At 42.7% G+C, this 22,120-nt stretch overlaps 1 protein-coding gene across 1 annotated transcript in view; it reads left to right on the top strand.

Moving 5' to 3' along the window:
- The first annotated feature begins 11,156 nt into the window (after positions 1-11,156).
- The window catches only part of HKDC1 (hexokinase domain containing 1), a 48,070-nt gene continuing 37,106 nt past the window's right edge, over positions 11,157-22,120 (top strand). The window contains exons 1-3 of the mRNA XM_081227617.1: positions 11,157-12,270; positions 13,105-13,285; positions 18,070-18,232. Of these exons, the coding sequence (XP_081083743.1) occupies positions 13,223-13,285; positions 18,070-18,232 (226 nt within the window). The 5' untranslated portion in view covers positions 11,157-12,270; positions 13,105-13,222. The remainder of the gene's footprint in view (positions 12,271-13,104; positions 13,286-18,069; positions 18,233-22,120) is intronic.

The raw sequence follows: 22,120 nt of genomic DNA, 5'->3' as shown, positions 1-22,120 counted from the left end.
TTTTACATAGAGTGAGTGGTCTTCCCGTGTCCAAAGGCCAGTCTGATGCATAGTGGCCTTTACTTGTCCAATAAAGTTTTAAGCCTTGGTTAGAGATACAGCTAAAAGGAGCTTAAGGACATAGTCTTTGGAGTTGGATAGATCTTGGTTTAGCTTCTCTCATCACTACCAGTTAGTTCAGTAATCTTACCCTTTCTGTGGCTTGGTCTCCACATCTGAAAAAGATGGACAATAACACCTACTTAGAGTTGTTTGGGAGGTTAAATGTGATGAGATGCCATGTAGCACAGGACTTGGTCTACAGGAAGTGTTTTATAAATGAACCTGAAGGTTTGGGTTCATTCTGGGCTGTGAATTGAGCTCTTAGGTCATTCGAAGAACTAAACTAATTTCTTGAGCAACTGCTAAATCGAGGCTGACTTCAGACTAGGGATTAAACTGATTTGGTTGCAGTTGGGTCAAGGAGTAACCAAGTTTACAGTTAGTCATCTCTCTGACTTTTTCTTCAGTAGTTCAGAGTTCAGATGATATTTAATTGATAGCAGTCTTTATTCTTCTAACCTTTGCCTTCATAAAAATAAAGGCTGAACAGGCAGCACTGACTGTATATCTCCCTTACTTGTGGATAATCAATAGTGAAATGCCTGGAAGGGCATATTTCTTTTGATATTTTGCGTTTGAGCAACTTTAACTTCTAGGGCTTGCTTTCTGCTGTGACTGTTTGGTCTCGTATTTACGTGATGAGATACGTCACTTGAGAGGGTTATTTTTTTTTCATAAATTTATTTTATTTTTGGCTGCACTGGGTCTTCATTGCTGCTCACAGGCTTTCTCTAGTTGGCGGCGAGTGGGGGCTACTCTTCGTTGCAGTGCACGGGCTTCTCATTGCAGTGGTTTCTCTTGTTGCGGAGCACGGGCTCTAGGAGCGTGGACTTCAGTAGTTGTGGCGCACAGGTTTAGTTGCTCTGTGGCATGGGGGACCTTCCCGGACCAGGGCTCGAACCCATGTCCCCTGCATTGGCAGGCGGATTCTTAACCACTGTGCCACCACGGGAAGCCCTTAGAGGGTTATTAATTCTCTCACTTTCTCCAGTTTGGAAGCTAGAATTGGTACATCAGAGAAGACACTTAGGCAAGACACTTGCAAGTTAAATGTTAGTGAAGGCTCAGATAAGAGGAGTGGGGGTGGGGTGCTGTCAGAGAGGGGCGGCTTGAACATTGAGCTACAGAGTGTTTATAAATACTAGTGATAGTTTACTTTTCACCTTTCCCGTCTTTGTGGGGGAGGGAGAGCTCTGTGGTTAGGCAGAAGAAGAGATTAAAAGAAAGATGAAATCAGGTGGAACAAGACAGGAAAAATATAATTGGAGTGGCCTTGAATAACTCTGCAGTGTGTTTAAAATTGTCACTGTGAAATCAGATCTTCCTTCTCTGCTACGAGTTTGACATGTCACTTATTTTTCTTTGTGGACTTATGGGGCAAGCTAAGTTCAAGGCATACATTGCACTAAGGTCATGTTTTCAATCTTTCCAAAACTTCTTTTTTTTCTTGCAGTTTTCTAACAGGTTTTGAAATACTTGCCTGAAAACCCTCCTTGGACTATTGTGGATTCAGCTGAACATCAGCATTGGGTATGGACCGAGGCTTAGATGCCGACCTCAGTTCCATCAGTACAGATCTGGGTAATTTAGTAAAATGTGGTTAGTACATAAGTGGTTAACCATAATAACCAATGACTTGTAATGCTTTGTACATTGTTTATGGAGGAGTGTGAGTATACAAAATGGAATTGGATCTTTTGAAAAATGACTTATTGTGAATCACAAAACTGTCATCACCAATCACCAAAAATTCTTAACACCTCAGACCTGGGAGTCTGTAATTATGATGCAGTCATTCTTTGTGTGTCCAATTGAAAACAAACCTATGAGGATATAATGAAAAGTTGTGATTTGATAAGAGAAGCAAATGAATAAATGAATTAGGCTGTTTCCCTACTCTATTTTCAAAGGTTTTAAAATACATAAACTTGAACAGAGATAACAGTGTTTATAAACATGCTTCTGAGCACTATTATCTAAAAGTCTGTCACTCAACATAGTAGGACAATTCCAACAGAGACGATAAACAGTAGTTGTCTTAATGGGCAGAAAGATGCTGGAGAAGGGGAAAAAAGCTTTTGAAGTAGGATTGGGTTTTGAAGACTGAACTTAAGAAGCTACTTTTGGCAAATTTGGGTTGAGGAGGCGTTCTGAAGTCCTTCAAAGCTACGCTCTTAGAATCTGCCCAGAGATTCAATATCATGTGCTCTTTAACCAGTCCGGGCCTTTGAAAAGCCTTGGTGCTTATAGAGGCTTGGGAAAGGCTTGGGAAAGGCTTGTGACCTCAATGACTACTTTGTTGTTGTTGTTTTAACATCTTTATTGGAGTATAATTGCTTTACAATGGTGTGTTAGTTTCTGCTTTATAACAAAGTGAATCAGTTATACATATATCCCCATATCTCCTCCCTCTTGCGTCTCCCTCCCTTGCACCCTCCCTATCTCACCCCTCTAGGTGGTCACGAAGCACCGAGCTGATCTCCCTGTGCTATGTGGCTGCTTCCCACTAGCTGTCTATTTTACATTTGGTAGTATATATATGTCCATGCCACTCTCTCACTTCGTCCCAGCTTACACTTCCCCCTGCCCGTGTCCTCAAGTCCGTTCTCTGGTTGGTCTGTGTCTCTATTGCCTTCAGTGACTACTTTGAACTGCTATTTGACACACCTGTAAAGTGCAGTGAAATTGATAATTCCCTGCTGGGAGATCGTTTTTTTTCAAGTGCTTGTAATTAGGTCGAGATCATATATATTTTTAAAAGTTCCTTAAGTAATTTGTAATGTTCACAAATTGACTTATTCTTTCCTCTTAACAGCTGCATTTTCATTTTCTTAGCATGTTTATCACTCATTGTTATTCTTTAAAAACTGATAAATAGATGTTGATCACATGTATTTAAAAGTAGTATATAATATAAATTCAAAACAAAGTTCACTTGGAAATAAGAACTTTCCCCTAAGCCATACTTCTGCACATTAACTTACCTCTAACTCTATATACATAAGCCAAGTAAGCTTAAGCCGTGTTTTAAAAATTAATTTTTGTCAAAGGAATATATACATAGCTTTAAAAACCAGAAACAAGCATTTTCAACTCTATTATCTGTTTCTTCTAATATTTACCTCACTGACTCTGCATAATATACATCTCCTACTGTCTCTTGAGTCATCATTTTAAAGCATTAGCTACTGATTTCCTGTTATAGTAGGTGAGGATTTAGCTTTCTTAAATCACTCCTTTCTTAAATCATTCCTTTTCTCCATTTCTCTTTTGATATAGCTATTATTCCTTTTTGTGGTGGTTAAATCAGTATTTTAAAATTATACTCATGACTTTTCTGCTACTTTCTAGGCAATTTCTCCAACTTTATCTTCTAACCTATTGAAAATTTAATTTTCTCTATGTTTTCATTTCTTAGAGCTCATTATTTGATAGTTCCTTTTTTCATTTTGAAAATAAGAGGCGTAACAATAAACAGTGTAATGTCTACATCTGAGAAGAGATTCAGATACACATTTGAAAAGAAAGAGAGTTACAGAATTCAGAAGAATAAAGGGGAGTATGGCAATGTGCTTATTATGAGAATGTTGGCATTCTCTCATTTTTTTAAAATTGAAGTATAGTTGATTTACACAGTTTCAGGTATACAGCAGGGTGATTCAGTTATGTATATATATGTGTGTGTGCCTGTGTATATTCTTTTTCAGATTCATTTCCCTTATAGGTTATTATATCGAGTATAGTTCCTTATGCTATACAGTAGGTCCTTGTTGGTTATCTATTTTGTATATAGTAGTGTGTATATGTTAATCCCAAACTCCTAATTTATCCCTGCCCCGCTCCTTTCCCCTTTGGTAACCATAAGTTTGTTTTCTATGTCTATGGGTCTATTTCTGTTTCGTACTTAAGTGCATTTGTAACATTTTTTTTTTTAGATTCTACATATAAGCGATATCATATGATTTGTCTTTCTCTGGCTTACTTCACTTAGTATGATAATCTTTAGGTCCATCCATGTTGCTGCAAATGGCATTCATTCTTTTTTATGGTTGAGTAATATTCCATTGTATGTATTTACCACATCATCTTCATCCATTCATCTGTCAGTGGACACTTAGGTTGCTTCCATGTCTTAACTACTGTAAACAGTGCTGCAATGAACATTGGGGTGCATGTATCTTTTCAAATTATAGTTTTCTCCAGATACATGCCCCGGAGTGGGATCCCTGGATCATATGGTAATTCTGTTTATAGTTTTTTAAGGAACCTCCATACTGTTCTCCATAGTGGCTGTACCAATTCACATTCCTACCAACAGTGTAGGAGGGTTCCTTTGAGAATATTGACATTCTAACAGCTGGCAGTCCTGAGTTCTCAGAAAGTAGATGCTTTCAGCTCTGGCCTTTTCTTGGGGGCTTTCAGCCACTAGAAGAGTCTACCTTGAGATGATAGAAGAAAAACCTCCCATGATTTAGTCTCCTAAGTTCTGCACAGTGATTTAATTTCATCACCATCTGGTCCATAGACTGTGACTTTTTACTCAATTATATGTGAAAATTTACATAAATGATTGCCAGCTGAATTATCAATTCTGATTCCTGTTATTTAATTTTTAGTAATATTAGAACTCATATATTTTCACATATTCTTTTAACTATAAATCTTGCCTTGATCTTAAAACTTTTTAGCTTCTCTTATTTTCCTCAGCTAATGCTCTTCTTCCCTTACCAACTTAATACATCATATTGTATTGCTATAGCAAAGTTTACAATGTATGCGTGTGTATTATCCTTATTCATTTACAGACAATCCTAGTACAACTGTATGTATTTCTCAGAGGCCATTATCTTACTAGTGGAATTTAAACCACTCACAGCTAATTAAGAGTGCTGTAAAATGTAACCAGAGAATATGAATGTTTAATACAATCAAAAAATATTGGAAAATGCGTTAGAAAATACACCTTTAAATTATTCCCAGAAGTTTTATTAGGACGTTCCCTATAGATTCATATAAGTTTTTTATCAGTTATGGCTCAAAGTTAAATTTCTCTTTTTGAGTTTAAAACTCTTGCTAGGAAAAAAGTACTGAATTTTTTTTTTAAGTGTCATATAGTTCCTCTCCCTCCCCCCTGTTCCCACCCTTGTTTTTAGTTATCCTCTTGTTCTTGTTTCATGGATACAATCAATATCTTATTTCCCTAAAGATATTATAGTTTTTTTCTGTTTCCTACATTTTTTTTTCTTGTTTGGTTTTTGCTTTTACCATTGGAAACTTTTCTTTAGTGTCTAGTAGTCTTTGGCTATGTTCATATTTAAAAGTGAGGAATTATGGAACTTCCCTGGTGGTCCAGTGGTTAAGACTCCATGCTTCCACTGCAGGGGGCACAGGTTCAATCCCTGGTTGGGGAACTAAGATCCCACATGCCTTGCAGTGTGATCAGAAAAAAAAAAAAAGTGAGGAATTAAGCTAATAGGAAGCTCTGTTTACATGGGTAAGGCTTTTGGCTTTTGATGTAGGTTGATCTGATCATAAGCTGGCTTTTTCTTTTAATTGAGAAATAATTGTCATATAACACTAATTTTAAGTATGCAGTGTGTTTATATATTGTGATATGATTACTTCAGGAGCATTAGCTAATACCTTTATCATGTCACATATTTATCATTTCTTTTATGTTAACAGGTAAGATTTAGTCTCTTAGTAACTTTAAAGTTTATAATACAGTATTATTGACTATAATCACTATATTGTACCTTAGATCTCCAGAACTTATTTATTTACTAGTTACAAGTTTGTACCTTTAGTATCGCCCCAATTCCCCCATCCCCAGCCCTTGGTAACCGCATTCCACTCTCTGTTTTTACAAGTTCAGTTTTCTTAGATTCCACATATAAGTGAGATCATACAGTATTTGTCCTTCTCTGACTTACCTCACTTAGCATAATGCCTTTAAAGTACATCTATTTTGTTCCAAATGGCAGGATTTCCTTCTTTCTCATGGCTAAATAATATTCTGTTGTATATATATATATACACCACATCTTCTTTATCCATTCAGCTGTTGACAGCCACTTAGGTTGTTTCGGTATCTTGGCTATTGTGAATAAAGATGCAATGAACATGGGTATGCAGATACTGCTTTGAGATGCTGATTTCAGTTCCTTCGGATGTATACCCAGGAGTGGGATTGTTGGATCATATTGGTACTTCAATTTTTAATTTTTTGAGGAACTGCCATACTGTTTTCCGTAATGGTCATCTCAATTTACAATCCCACCAACTGTGCACAGGGGTCTCCTTTTCTCCATATCCTCGCCAACGTTGTTATCTCTTGTCTTCTGGATAAAAGCCATCCTAACAGGTGTGAAGTGACATCTCACTGTGGTTTTGATTTGCATATCCCTGATGATTAGTGATGTTGACCATCTTTTCATATATTTGTTGGCCATTTGTGTGTCTTCTTTGGAAAAATGTCTATTCAGGTTCTTTGCCCATTTTTAATTGGATTATTTTCTTTTTTTTGCTGTTGAGTTGTATGAGTTCTTTATATATTTTGGATATTAGACCTTTATCAGATATATGGTTTACGAATTCTCCCATTCTGTAGACTGTCTATTCAATTTATTGATGGTTTCCTTTGCTATGCAGAAGCTCTTTAGTTTAATGTAGTCCCACTTGTTTATTTTAGTTTTTGTTTCCTGTGTTTTGGTGGCTTATCTAGGAAATCACTGCCTGGACCAATGTCAAGGATCTTTTCCCCTATGTTTTCTTCTGGGAGTTTTATGGCTTCAGGTCTTCTATTTGAATCTTTGTTTGATTTTGAGTTAATTTTTGTGAATGGTGTAGGGTAAGTTTCATTCTTTTGCATGTGGATATCTAGTTTTCCTAGCACCATTTATTGAAGAAACTGTCCTTTCCCCATTGTGTATTCTTGGCACCCTTGTCAAAAATTAGCTGACTATACATATGGGGGTTTATGTTTGGACTCTTTATTCTGTTTCACTGCTATGTGCCTGTTTTTATGCCAGTACCATACTGTTTTTTGTTTGTTTGTTTGTTTGTTTGTAGTACGCGGGCCTCTCACTGTTGCGGCCCCTCCCATTGCGGAGCACAGGCTCCGGACGTGCAGGCTCAGCGGCCATGGCTCACGGGCCCAGCCGCTCCGCGGCATGTGGGATCCTCCCAGACCGGGGCACGAACCCATGTCCCCTGCATCGGCAGACGGACTCCCAACCACTGCGCCACCAGGGAAGCCCTGTTGTTTTTTTTTTAAATAAATTTATTTTATTTATTTATTTTTGGCTGCAACAGGTCTTCGTTGCTGTGCGTGGGCTTTCTCTAGTTGTGGCGAGTGGGGGCTACTCTTCCTTGAGGTGTGCGGACTTCTCGTTGCGGTGGCTTCTCTTGTCGCGGAGCACGGGCTCTAGGCACGCGGGCTTCAGTAGTTGCGGCACACGGGCTCAGTAGTTGTGGCTTGCAGTCTCTAGAACACAGGCTCAGTAGTTGTGGCACACGGGCTTTGTTGCTCCGCAGCATGTGGGATCTTCCTGGACCAGGGCTCGAACCCATGTCCTCTGCATTGGCAGGCGGATTCTTAACCACTGCGCCATCAGGGAAGCCCCAGGGAAGCCCCTACCATACTATGTTGATTGCTAGCTTTGTAATACTGCTTGAAATCAGGTATTGTAATGCCTCCAGCTTTGTTTTTCTTTCTCATGATTGCTTTGGCTAAATGGGGTATAAGCTGACTTTTTTAGTGTATGCCCCAAATATCAGCATCTGTAGGGCTTTTTTTTTTTTTTTTTTTGCGGTACGCGGGCCTCTCACTGTTGTGGCCTCTCCCGTTGAGGAGCACAGGCTCCGGACGCGCAGGCTCAGCGGCCATGGCTCACGGGCCCAGCCGCTCCACGGTGTGTGGGATCTTCCCGGACCGGGGCACAAACCCATGTCCCCTGCATCGGTAGGCGGACTCTCAACCACTGCGCCACCAGGGAAGCCCTGAAAGCTTTTTATATACACTTTTAGCCAATCTTTTTTTTTTTTTTTTCCAGCCTTTTGCTTTTCTGAAGTATCAAGGCCTTCAATTCCTGAGCATTTCTACAGTTACAGATGTCATTGCTCGTTTCTTGGTGCAGTCACTCTCTGCAGGCACTGAGGTGTCAGTGTTTCCTCTGCTAAGCTGTTACTTCTCTGTCAGCTTTCTGTCTTCCAAAATTATGTTGTCCTTGTGGGTTTATGCCACACTTATGTATTTTGCAAATACAGCTCTTAATGTACAGTTGTGAAAAAAAAATTGTGTGCAGTTGATGTCTTTCTTTTTTCCCCCTTTTTAAAAAATCAAATTGATTTAGGTATTATTTACATACAGAATAATATGCACCCATTTTTAAAATTATTAAAGATTAATTAATTCATGGATTTTTATTGAACTGTAGTTAACATACATGATCATTTCTTCATGAGCATTCCCTGACTGCTCTTGGGTCAGGAATAAGCCTATAAAAAACTATCAGTAATATTCTTTTGAAACTTGCTGAAGCTAACATTTCTGCTTCATTTATGGTTGCTCCCATGGCAACACCATAGTAACTGTAACTGCTGGCAGGGTTTGAAAGTTTCTACTTTGACTTTCTTTTATGGCAGTTTGCTCTTTCACACACTCTCTTTCTTATTCTTTTGCAGCATGTGGAATACCAGCAGGGCAGACTGTTTTATATTATGGACAACTTAACTTTGGACATATCATTAAAAAAATAGGGGACAGAATTCAGGATCTCTTTTCTTTAGTAACAGGAATAAAATATTTATAAAATTCCTAATTGTTTCTATAATTCCAATAAATGGAACTGATACCTTCTAATGGTTTACAGTTACGGTTTTTTAAAAAGTTTATTCAAGTTTATTTATTTGCTTATTATTGAGGTACAGTTGATGCACAATATTATATAAATTTCAGATGTACAACCTAGTGATTCACAATTTTTAAAGGTTATATTCCACTTGTAGTTTTTATAAAATATTGGCTACATTCCCTGTGTTGTACAGTATATCCTTGTAGCTCATTTATTTCATATGTAGTAGTCTGTACCTTTTACTCCCCAACCCCTATCTTGCCCCTCCTCCCTTCCCTCTCCCCACTGGTAACCACTAGTTTATTCTCTATATCTGCGAGTCTGTTTCTTTTTTGTTATATTCACTAATTTATTTTTCAGATTCCATATATAAGTAATATATGTTTTATGTTTTACTGAATGTACTGAAAGGGCTGCATGCATTTTTTTTTTTATCTTAAGGGATTAAATGGGGTGAGATGAAATAGCAATTTTAAGAAGGGGTACTGAGCTAGGTGAAGGCTTAGATTAAAGAGATGCTTTTAGTGTGCCCACTATGGGATGCATGGCTTCTCTTATGTGATCTCATTTATTTTTATTCTGCAAATGATCACAAGGGAGCTATGAACCCTTCACAGATACGAACTTGGAGCCTTTGTCTTCAGTCAGGGCAGAGCCAAAGTGGGAAATCAGGGCTTGTGCACTTTCCACTGGGTTTAGGTCCTGTATTTCCCTAGCTTAGATTTTCCTAGCTTAGATCCTGTATTTCCCCTGTGCTTTGCTTCCAGGTTAATGAGAGCCAGTGTAGCACAGTGGGTAAGCATGGACTCTGAAGCCATACTGCCTGCCTTCAAATATCTATTCTACCATGTACCACTTGGGATCTTTGCCTCAGTTTCTCTATCTGTAAAATAGAGAGAATGATAGTTGTCATGGGAATTAATATTGTAAAACACCTAGTAAACATTATATCAATACAAGTGTTTACTAAATAATAGGTAAATTGTGTTGCACTTCTTGTCCTCCTACTGTGCTCAATACTAAAAGGAAAGCAGATATTGTCTTTAGGTCTTCCCATAAGGGCCAGCTCTGTGGAAACAGAAATGTGTATAGATGTGAGAGAGTTCCTTCTTACATGGAAGGTTTGGGCCAGACAGGTAATGTTTTAACTAAAATGTCACTTAGCAGCGCTAACCCTCAAATGGTGTTCTTAAGCAAAATCTAAGTGCTTATAAGACTTGTATATCGTTGAATAGCTACATAGAGCTTTAGTAAGGGTGAAAAATTCCAGTGGTTGAACTGAAATAATCAGATGAGGAATGGTAAAATAATCTAATTATTTTGTCTTTCTAAAGTGAGGGGGCCGAGCTAGATGACTTCAAATACATGTGATTTTTATAATCATTAAGCTTCTTGGTTTAGTCAGCTAGCTCAGACCTGGAATGTAGATGCTAATGTGCTTAGATTAAAAAAATGGAATGATGTAATAGCTGAAAATTCTCTGGTGTCATTTGCCTAATTAAAATCCCCAAAGCTGCCTATCTGGCACATAAAAGCAACCACTAGATTGCAGAGGTCTTTGGTTATAGCTTTGTGTCCTTTTATCCATGAGCCATTGTAACCCCTTATCCCTATGTCGAATAAGTCAATGACCTTGGTGCCATACTGCACCTGAGGTTACTTTTTAAATGAAGGAATTAAGACAATACTGTTATCACCTGTAGGCGGTGACCTGCCCAGGATGTTATCCAGTGCAGACTCAGGGACAGCACGTCTGTTTCAGAATACCAGTTCCACATGGGGAATTGAATAGTGTCAACAACTAAAGATTAGCCTTTGCTTGTTTGTAGAAACGACAAAGTAAAGGAGCTAGAAGAGTTCATAGTCTGAGGGGTAAACACACTGAAAAGGATAGTGTTTCTCATTCTGGGAGACGGTTTTATATCAGTCTGAGAAAAGCATCTGAGTAATTTTAATCAAACACCCTGGGGGGCTTCCCTGGTGGCGCAGTGGTTGAGAGTCCGCCTGCTGATGCAGGAGACACGGGTTCATGCCCCGGTCCGGGAAGATCCCACATGCCGCGGAGCAGCTGGGCCCGTGGAGCCATGGCCGCTGATCCTGCATGTCCGGAGCCTGTGCTCCACAACGGGAGAGGCCACAACAGTGAGAGGCCCACGTACCGCAAAAAAAAAAAAAAAAACACCCTGGGCTTAGGCTAGACTTCCAATGGCTCATCCACATGATGGATGGATAAAGAGCACTGATTGGAGAATCAGTGGCTTCTGAAGAGGCAGCTGTTGAAGGTTCTCGCCAGGCAATTGTCTGGCAATTGTCTTGATTAATGAGATTATGCACTTGCAAAGCAAACAAAGCTGAGGCTGCTAAGTTGACCAGGAAAAGTCATTTTTTTTCCTCTTTGTATTGTAGAGCAGGTGCCTATAGGAGCAGAGAAACACTGGGGTGCCCAGCTGACCTTCATTAACATCAGATCAGTTGCTAATTTTAGTAAGCATTTGATTAGTATTTGGGATGTTGTGGTCAGGAATTTCTTCATTTGCCATTTTCCCCCACTGGGAAGATCCTGTTGAAGTGATATCTCTGTGTTTAGTTTTCCAAGTACTATTGACCCTTGAACAACTCAGAGGTAAGGGACGCTGGACCTTCTACACAGTCAAAAATTTACTTATAATTAATAGCCGGCCCTCTGTACAAGTGGTTCCCCCGTATCTGTGATTCCACATCTACAAGCGGATTCAACCAACCCTGGATCATGTAGTACTGTGTTATTTACTATTGAAAAGCATCCTTATGTAAGTGGCCCCATGCAGTTCAAACCTGTGTCGTTCAAGGGTTAACTGTGGTTGGAATTCTTGACAATAACCCCACAGAATGCTGCTGCTAGTAGTAGCTATTAACTGAGTATCTATTGCATGGAAAAGGAAGAAAGGCAATATTATGTATTGTTTAAGAGCTGGGCACTGACATGAAACTCCTGGGTTTCATTCCTCACTGTACTATTTACAGGCTTTGTGATTTTGAGCAAATTAACCTTTCTGGGCCTCAATTTTCTCATTTATAAAATGGAAATAGTAAGTGCTCCATCCGTGTTAGCTGCTGTTGTTAACAGCATTGTTGTTGTTGATTTCATCAGCTGACCAGTGACCGCGGGAAGAGTGCAAAGTCTGTTGTACCCATACATTGACCCCTTTCTGGGTCCTTCTCACATCAAGTATGATGGAGGGAGATAAGTGAGTGAACCAAAATACCCTGGTGGTCTGAGATGAGACATTTCCTGTCTGTGACTTCAGTTTTTCTCTCCAGCAGCAGCTTCCCAGTGAGTACGGGTGACTTCATCCTTTCTCATGGATAATTTTTTTCTGGTTCATTAGCTGGGATATCAAGGTTTTCTGGCTTACCACTGTGAATAGATAAACCTTTACTGATTTTTTTCCATTACCAACGGCTGTAAGCTAAGAGATTTGATTGGTCACAAATGAAGGAATTTGCCCCAACATTCTTTTTTTTGGGGTGGGGGGTACACGGGCCTCTCACTGTTGTGGCCTCTCCCGTTGCGTAGCACAGGCTCTGGACGCGCAGGCTCAGCGGCCATGGCTCACGGGCCCAGCCGCTCCGCGGCATGTGGGATCTTCCCCGTCCGGGGCACGAACCTGCGTCCCCTGCATCGGCAGGCGGACTCTCAACCACTGCGCCACCAGGAAAGCCCTGCCCCAACATTCTTGGAACCTCTCTGACCAGGGCAGTACTTAGTCTTAATTAAGTTAGTGCTCTTGAGGAGCAGAGAGTTAGGAGTTCTATTCCTGTGCTGAGAAGAAAAGGACTAAAGAGAAAAGCCTGAGACTAGACATTTACAGAGCAGCTCAGCTGGTTGAGAGTTGGCTTTGTTTAACGCCCAACTTCTCAGAAGATTTTCCTCGGCTGAGTGGGCTTGGTGGGACATTAGCTTGAGAGTGTTGCTTAGCAACGAGATTTTGTGGGACCCGATTCTCAAAGAGTCAAGCAACCCATCCCCTGCCTGCCCTCCACCAACGCTCAACTACCATCCTGAGCTTCCTATTAGACAATCAAGTGTGTGCTGGAGGGAGGGACCAGAGACAGGGGGCAAAGTTTAATCATTGAACTAAGCAGCCTGGAAGTATTTAATCTGTAGCACCTAGTTCCCCGGAGGGATCCAGCCTGGACTGGAAGTGGGCAGCGCTCCAGAGACGTGGGAGTGAACACTGCACAGAAATCTCTGCTCACCTCAGGAGAAACCAAACTTGGGGAAAATGTTTGCGGTACACTTGATGGCATTTTACTTCACCAAGCTGAAGGAGGATCAGATCAAGAAGGTAAGGACTCACAGAGCTGAGAGATACCTGGTTCAGTGTTCCCTGACAGAGTTAATTGATGCCGTGCCTACATGTGAAGAGATTTAAGAGAGCTTATTAGAAAAGGTACAGGGTGCACAGAGGCAGTAAAAACTCACAGAAGGGGAAGAGGAAGTAAATCTCCCATGGGCTGCACATTGCATACTGTCCTGAGCCTTCCATTTCACTCAGACTTCCTGGCAGATACCAGACAGGAAGGGGATGAGGAGAAAGTCTTTAGAAAGCTTGAAGACAATTGTGTTGGATGTGAGGAATGTTTGGGGGAAAGGCTACAAAGAAGAGTCATTTTTAAAGAAAATTTGAGAATTCATTAAAGTAATTCATATGATTCTTCACGTGCTTGAAAGGATATAAATACGGATACCAAGAGGGGTGTGAGTTTTTACATACAATAATCAAAATATATATTGTTGGCACGTGTTGTTGGCCAGTGGTGTGCTCTTAATGATGTGCATTATTTTGCCACTTTGCCCAAGAAGCCTGTCTACAAAATTGATTCCAGGGTCGGCTGGTTAAAAGTTGCCAAGGCTCAAATGGGGGCCAGCCACCAGCATTCTCTCCTGGCAGCCTAGAATGAGCCCAGCCTGCCCCTCTAGCCACACCAGCTGCCAGTGGCAGGGCTCTGGGCATGAGCATCTCTCAATTTATAGATAACAGAAGTCCTCCCAGCAAGTGGATTTAGCCAAGATTACCCAGGTATTTAAGGTGGAGTGAGGATTAAACCCAAACCTCTGAATCCTCCTTCAGCATTCTTTCCATTGTGTCATGATGCCTCCTGGCTTCTCAAACTGAAAAAAAAGCATGGCACCTAACAGTCCTCCTGTGCTGGGTGGGATAACCTCCCACTACATTCTGTTCATTAGGGAGTTCGGTTGCAGGTTATAGCAAATCTTAAAATATTGTAAATCAATCAGAGTTATCTTAATTTTCATTTATTGATTAGGTTCACGGAGCTCTCTACTAGCTTCTTAAGGAGGTGGAAAAGTCCTATACAGCACTGCTTAAGAATTCATTTTCTGTTACAACCTCTTAGTAAAGATGTAACCTGCATGGTGTCTCTCCAGCCCTCAAGGGGAGTCTTTGGACCTTTATACCTCTAGTTCTAGCAAATTAGTTTCGTTTCCTTGGGCCCCTTTGTGGTGGTTAACCTTTAGTTACACCCAAGAATCAGGCTAGATGTGTTTGTCCACCAGTCCAGGTGCAGGCCCAGGAGGTGGGATTGCAGCCTCCACTAATCTGTTCCAGGTCCTTCTGGGAGGAGGGCCAGTGTTTGTCAAGGCCTGGGGTTGACCCCTCTCTCTCTCCCAGGGGAAGGCAAGATAGCTAAGAGTGAGCTGAGCAGGGATAGTCAGGAGCACTTTCCAGCCACCTGGATGAGTGAGCCAGCAGGTGTCTGGGGTAGCAAGGTGGCCAGTTTATGAGTTGCTGCGTTGAGTCACGGGTTCTTAGAACACCAACTCATTCACTCCTCCTCGTGGTGACAACACCCCTGGTCAAAAGGCATGGGCTCTTTCTCCGTCCGGGTCAGGTAGCCAGTCCCCTCCATAGTTTCTGTGCTTCCTGCTTCTAGAGTTGTCAAGATCCTGGGTGCTACTTGCCTACGAGGGTTACTATTCAGACCCTGGAACAATTTTTTAAAATATCCTTATACCAACATTAAAACTAAACCAAAACAAAACAGGAAGGAAGGGGAAGAAAGAAGGAAAGAAGGAAGAGAAAGGAAGAGGGGAGGGGGAGGGGAGAGGAGAGGAGATCTTTTCCAATTCGATGTAGTGACATTATTTGACCTATTGATAACATTGGACTGGGTCTGGTCACTGACCTGCAGATTGTTCATTCATAAGAGAAGAACTGGTTAGGTTTTTCCCTGTGTACTTTTTACAGTTTAGTAAGTCAACATTACAAAAAGTGGAAATGTTACCTTTAATCCCACCCTTCTCGCAGACATTGTCCTGTTTGCCACGTGGAAGCCCTTGTTGTCTTTTTTCACAGTGGATGTTTTTACAGTTATATTGTGTATACCACTGTGGATCTGTATAGTTCACTTACTGTTAAAACGTAACCACTTAAGTACATTTCTCCATAATTATCTTCCTAATATTCAGTCAAATTGGATATGCCATAATTTAACCTTTTCTCTCTTGTTGGACATTCAGCCACTTTCATAAACATTTTTTTAACAAATATTGCTATGATAAACATTGGTGTGTATTTAATGTTCTCCATATTTGGGATTATTTCCTAAGGATAGATTCCCAGAAGTGACATCACTGGGTTCAAGAGTTGAACCATTTTATGACTCTCGATTCATAATACAGGATCTTTGGACTAAGTGATCTGTAAAGTCCCTTCCGGCTCCCACATCCTGTAATTCAGCAGCTCTGAGCTTGTAGTTTGGAATTTGCTCTTCATATGTTAAATGTGATGCTTGTTGGCTCTTTTGTTTAGAAGATATCTGGTGTCACATGGTTTGTGAGTCACTCCAAGAGGAGTGGGCTTGGTTTTCTGAACTTAAGTACCCTTCCTTGGTGCCTGCAACGTGTGGGCCTGCTTATACGGGCCTCAAATCACCTGTTTGGATTTAAAATACAGCCTTTTTGTCCCAACGTATGTTTCATTCTTCCCTTCTAACGACTGTACCAGGAGCTGTGGAAGATACAAAGAATAAACAATAAACTGACGCTAAGTTGACATTTGTGTGTCATAACTTTAACTTACTGAAAGAGCAGGAGTAGCAACCCAAAGTCCTGAATAACTGTTAAACTTCAGCTGGCAAACTACCCCCAAAGGGCCTCAAAACCACTACTTACATACAAAGGATGATGCTATGGGGTTACCTGGAGGAGGTCTTTATGCTCTGGAGCTGAGCAGAAATGAGCAGTACGCTCAGGGGCACTGTCTGAAGGGCCTCGAGGTGATAAAGAAGCAAGTTTAGGTTCAGTGTAGTACATCTCACCCTTCCCCAAGCCCCAATTACTTGGGTCACGTCCCTTCTGTCGGTTTTCTCCTTGTGTGTTGCTGTGCCAACCAATTAGTCATAAACAGACTCGGGGTGAACAGAAAGCCCTTAATGAAGCATGACCTGGTTCTCTCCTATCTTCTCAAATATGCTGAAAGCCCAATTGTCCTCTTTTGTTAATGGCTCTCTGATGGTTTTCTGGCCTCTTGCTGGGCCCCCAAGCCCCTGGAGCCATGGACCACTTCACTGGCTTAGGACTCCATACTGGCCCTGGACTGAACTGGGATGCCTGCCTTCTAGGCCTGGCTGATGACTGGGTACCTGTCTTATGATAAAGGTCATGTGACCCCTGGACTTCGGTATAACTTGTCTGTTGGGCTTGTGGGTCCTGCACAAAGCTGTGAAGCAAAACCAGGCCATGGAGCGAGGAATATGGAGACTGCATTATAGTCCCAGGGCTGCCACTTACCTGTGGCTCTCCTAATGCTGCTAATGGCTCTGAGCTTTGGAGTCCCCATCTCTCAGTTAGGAGCAATAATTTGGCCTTACCTGACTGCCTCAAATGGATGTCTTGGAGGTTAGATTAGGTGACATACATGAAAGCACTTTGTATACTGCAACAAATGTTTTTAGCCTTAGATAAAAGTGTGGGAGAGCAGTTCCTTCAGGAATGTGCCAAGATGAAGCCTCCTTGTGACCTGGATGAATAGAGAGGCTGTTTAGTAGATAAAGCAGGGTGGCAATACAGGGCACCTGTGCCACTGTCCCTCGTGGTACTCCATCCCAGCGAGCCCTGGGACTCTAGGCTGCCACCACCAAGTGATTAGCGTTAGCATGGGGAGGAAGGTAATAATATGATGTGACTTACTACTTTCAAATGGACTGTGCACAGCAATAGTAATTTTTTTTTTTTTTCGATACGCGGGCCTCTCACTGTTGTGGCCTCTCCCGTTGCGGAGCACAGTCTCCGGACGCGCAGGCTCAGCAGCCATGGCTCACGGACCCAGCCGCTCCGCGGCATGTGGGATCTTCCCAGACCGGGGCACGAACCCGTGTCCCCTGCATCGGCAGGCCGACTCTCAACCACTGTGCCACCAGGGAAGCCCAGCATTAGTAATTTTTATGTCTTCCCTCCACTGGGGTAGTGGTCCTTTGTCCCAATTTTCTGGTTACTTGAGTGACATGCTCTCATTTCCAATAGCAATTTGATCTGGCTTTAAAAATTAAACTTCATCTTAGTTAAAACAACCTCAGTTAAAAACAAAATGGAAATTTAAAGCACTGGACTTTAGAGGTTGCACTTGGAAACTGAATTTAGCTCTGATCTTCCTAGCGACTCATAAACAAGGGGAAACGTGTGAATATATATTGTTACCATTGCACAAAAGAAAGGTTCTATGTTTAGGAATTTGAGGTTCAAGCTATAGCTAGTCTTTTCCAGAGGAGAGGCAATAGGACAACGGTGAGGGCCTTGAACCAGGAATTAGAAATTGAATCCTTCTTCGTTTTTGCCCCTCCATTGTCCCATCAGAGAAATGGGGGAACCATTTTTTCCTCAGAGCTTGTTTTTCAGAGGAATAAGTCCCCATCTCCCTGGCTTTCCATTCCATTCTGTTCTAACTCCCCAGCTTGATGAGTGGTCAGGCAAGGGACCTTTGGGAATCCACATCAAGAAGCTGTCCTGAGTCAGGAATGCAGCTTCATGCCTGGAGTGGGAATTTACAGCCTTGAATGGAGGGCAGGTGTCCCCAGCAGCCAACCCTGATCACTCTGCTATCTGTTCCAGGTGGACAGGTTCCTGTATCACATGCGGCTCTCCGATGAGACCCTTTTGGACATTATGGCTCGGTTCCAGGCTGAAATGCAGAAGGGCCTGGGGAAGGACACCAACCCCACAGCGTCGGTGAAGATGCTGCCCACATTTGTCAGGGCCATTCCAGATGGCTCAGGTGAGTGGGGCTGGGGGCTGCCAGGGACCCTGATCCCCCTGGTTCCCTCTTGGCTGATGGGTAACTGAAGTTTGCTCCTGTTCCCTGGCTTACCTCTCCAGCCCTCTCTCCACATCCCCCCACCCCCCTGACTCTATGCTTCAGTCATGCTCAGTACCAAAAGTTTTGAGCCAAAGTTCAAATGCACCTTGTTTCTTCCCTGCCTGCCTTAGCCCTACACACTCTGTTCCCTCTCCTGTTGGAGAATCCCAACACTCTTCCCCTTACGAACACCAGTTTGGCTTTTCCATCTCAGTGTAGAGGTTACTGCCTCCATCTGGGAAGCATCCCCATGCTGGATTAGGTTCTTATCAGAGCGCCTGTCACCCTGCTGTGTGTGAGAGTCTCCCCACTGGACCAGTACTCCCTGAGGGCAGGGTCTGTGTCTTCTTCACCACAGCGCTCTGAGCACTGAGTAGTGCTTGATGCATACTAGGCCTGAAATATTTGTAGAATGGAGAGTAAAGGGCATTTCACTCCTAGGTATCTAGATTCTAGGCTATAGATAGGAAGTAGTGGAAGATAGTATGACGTGGTGGCAAAAATATTAAATAATAATTGAAGAAACCTAGGTTCTAGGCCCAGCTCTTGTCATATCTCAGTGACCTTTGGCAAAATGTTTAGCCTTAATTTTTCTATCTGTAAAATGTGCTTTCTACTGCTGCTGTAATAAGTTAGCACAAACTTAGCAGCTTTAAACAACACAAATTAATTTTCTTACAACTCTGGAGGTCAGAAGTTTGCAGTGGGTCTCCTTGGGCTATAATCAAAGTGTTGGCAGAGCTGCATTCCTTCTGGAGGCTCTGGGGAAGAACCTGTTTCCTTGCCTTTTCCAGCTTCTAGAGGCTGCCTGCTTTCCATGGCTCATGCCCCTTACCATCTTCAAGCCCCAGTATAGCATTTTCAAATCTCTGACTCTGACCCTTCTGCCTCCCTCTTCCACATTTAAAAACCCTGTGATTATATTAGGCCCACTCAGATAATCCAGCATAATCTCCCAACCTCAAGGTCAACTCATGAGCAATTCTGATTCTATCTGCAACTTTAATTCCCCCTTGTTACATAACCTAACATATCCATAGGATCTGGGGATTACAATGTAAACATCTTGGGGGAGCCATTATTTTGCTTACAACAGCCTAGAGACCTCTAGAGGGAATCTGTGAGGTTCCATCAAACTCCTTCACTCTCAGCCTCTGGGTAAAGCCATAGGAGGGAAAAGAGCTGGTATATACCAGGCACCTATTATGGTCATGCAGTGCTAGGGACTCACTGTCTCATACAATCCCCATAAGAACCCCATGGTGTAACTCTTATCCTCAGGTCAGATGAGCGCAGTGAGGACCACGGGGCTTCCTCAATGTCAGGGCCCCAGTTCTGCGACCAAGCTCCAGCAGGGGCTTTGGGGCTCTTGAAGGAGAAGGAACCTTTGATCGGATTAGCGGGCTTTGGGCCCTTCTGGGCCAATGCCTGGGCCCAAGTAGCTTGGCTCTGCCGTTTGAGAACTGAGAACTGTGATGAGAAAGACCCGTTCCCTTGCTGGTGGCGGTTGTGTAGTGGGCAGTGTACCACCATGGAAGAACACAGGCTGTGGAGAGAGACAGTCCTGCTTTGAAATCTCTGCTGAGTTCTGACACTGCTCTTTGAGAATGCTGCAGGGACTGTGTCCTTGATAGATCATCTGGGGCATTCCAAGGAAGCACCTGAATCATGAGGTGTGTGAGGGAGGGAGCCCCAGGGCAGAGTCCTCCTGGCTTTTGGTGCTTTGGTTCCTCTTGCAGAGGTGTGTCCCCAGAAGCAAGGGAAAGTGGCCTTTGATGGTGTGAGGCTACTGGCCAGGTGTGCCTTCCCGACCCTGGCTGCTTCAGGAAGGTTTGGAAGTGAAACTGACCAAGTTTTAGAAATTGCGTCCTCCTCAGGCCAGGAGACACCACCTCCTTTCTTCACTGTCTCCTTAGAGCCTCTCATCACACAATAAATCTCACCAGTGATCCTGCTGCAGTGAGGTCCCTGGGCCCAGAGTCCCTATGGAGCCAGGTGACCTTGTTAAGTCCCAGAACCACTGTACTCCTGTCCTCATTAGTAAAAGGGACGTGGCCAGTTTGTCCCACCAACTTGTAGGGTCCTTAGGATCAGATGAGGTCATGTGGAAGGAATGCTCTCAACTATTCAAAATGTCCCAAGTCCTACAGAGCTCCTGGGAGCTGGTGGTATGATTTCATAATTATATCCTAATCTCTTGGGGCCTCCATTTCAGAGATGTATTCAATTTCCAGAGAAATCCTTTTGGGTTTGCCTACTCTCTAGTTTCCCCTCTTTCCTCTGAACCTCCCTGAGAGGGGTAACCTGATTGAGCCTTAGTTACCTCCCCGCCTGTCAGTCAGGGAGCAGCAGTTGACTGTTCTTACGAGTACCTTAAAAGCACGGTTATCGTTTGTGCCTTCTCTTCTACCAGTCACAAGGGAAGGGGGACAGGAAGTGCCCATCTTGTGATTTGAAGGTGACAGTGGTTCTTTAGGCCCCATCCCAGCTGCCTCTCTTCTTGGCCTCTGTTTCCAGGCAGCCTCCTAGGCCTCCCAGAGGGTGAGCCTTGCAAGTTGAGCCCAGGAGCCCCAGTGTTGTCAGCTAATGGGCCTAGGGGTCTGCATTAGGACAGGGGTCCCGCACTTGCCTGAGCATAAGACTCACCTGGGGTGATCCCTAAACATATGGCTTCTCAGGCCTCTCCCCCTGGAGATGGTGACTCTCCAGGAATATACACGTTCAGTCCTCCTGCGCCTTTGGGAGATGCTGCACTAGGGAGTGGGGAAGGAGCACAAGCCCTGGCAATGGCTTAGGAGAAGGAAACCCCTGGTGTCCACGGCTGCCTGGAGCCACTGAAAGGTCACTGGAGGATCATCTACAGCTGGTGGATTCTCAAGGAAACCTCACCTTCTTGAAAGATCATTTCTTTTTTTTTAAATTAGTATTCTTTTTATTTTTTAAAATTGCGATATAATTGACATATAACATTAGTTTCAGGTGTACAACATACTGATCAATATTTGTATATATTACAAAAAGATCGCAACAGAAAGTCGAGTTACATCCATCAACACACATGGTTACAAATTTTTTTTTCCTGTGATGAGAACTTTTAAGAACTCTCTTAGCAACTTTCCAATATGCAATACAGTATTATTAACTATGGTCACCAAGCTGTACATTACAGCCCCATGATGAGAGGTCATAATGATCTTAATAATCACCGTAAAGATCCTGATGGCCCCCCTGCCGCTGTTGCCCTCTTCTTCTAGGCAGGTCCTCCTTTCCCTGGGGTCCAATGAGTCCTTTCTCTGTGTCAGAGTTACAGAAGGGATCACACCAAGTGGTTTTTATTAAAATCCTCCAATCTGGGCTTCCCTGGTGGCGCAGTGGTTGAGAATCTGCCTGCTAATGCAGGGGACATGGGTTCGAGCCCTGGTCTGGGAGGATCCCACATGCCGCGGAGCAACGAGCCCCGTGAGCCACAACTACTGAGCCTGCGTGTCTGGAGCCTGTGCTCCGCAACAAGAGAGGCCGCGATAGTGAGAGGCCCGTGCACCGCGATGAAGAGTGGCCCCCGCTCACTGCAACTAGAGAAAGCCCTCGCACAGAAACGAAGACCCAACACAGCAAAAATAAAATAAATAAATTAGTAAACTCCTACCCCCAACATCTTCAAAAAATAATAATAATAATTATGTTTAAAAAAAAAATCCTCCAGTCTATCCTGGTTGGTGTCAGAGGCGTTTTCCCAAAATCTCAATCAGGTCTTGGTTAAAATCTTTCTGTGGCTCCCCCTCACCTGGATAAATCCCAAATTTCTTG

This window comes from Mesoplodon bidens (genome assembly GCF_964165515.1).
Source record: "Mesoplodon bidens genome assembly, chromosome: 1".
In the NCBI taxonomy this organism is placed as follows: domain Eukaryota; kingdom Metazoa; phylum Chordata; class Mammalia; order Artiodactyla; family Ziphiidae; genus Mesoplodon; species Mesoplodon bidens.
Note: the sequence above shows the minus strand (reverse complement) of the source record. Positions and strands in the feature narration are given on the sequence as shown.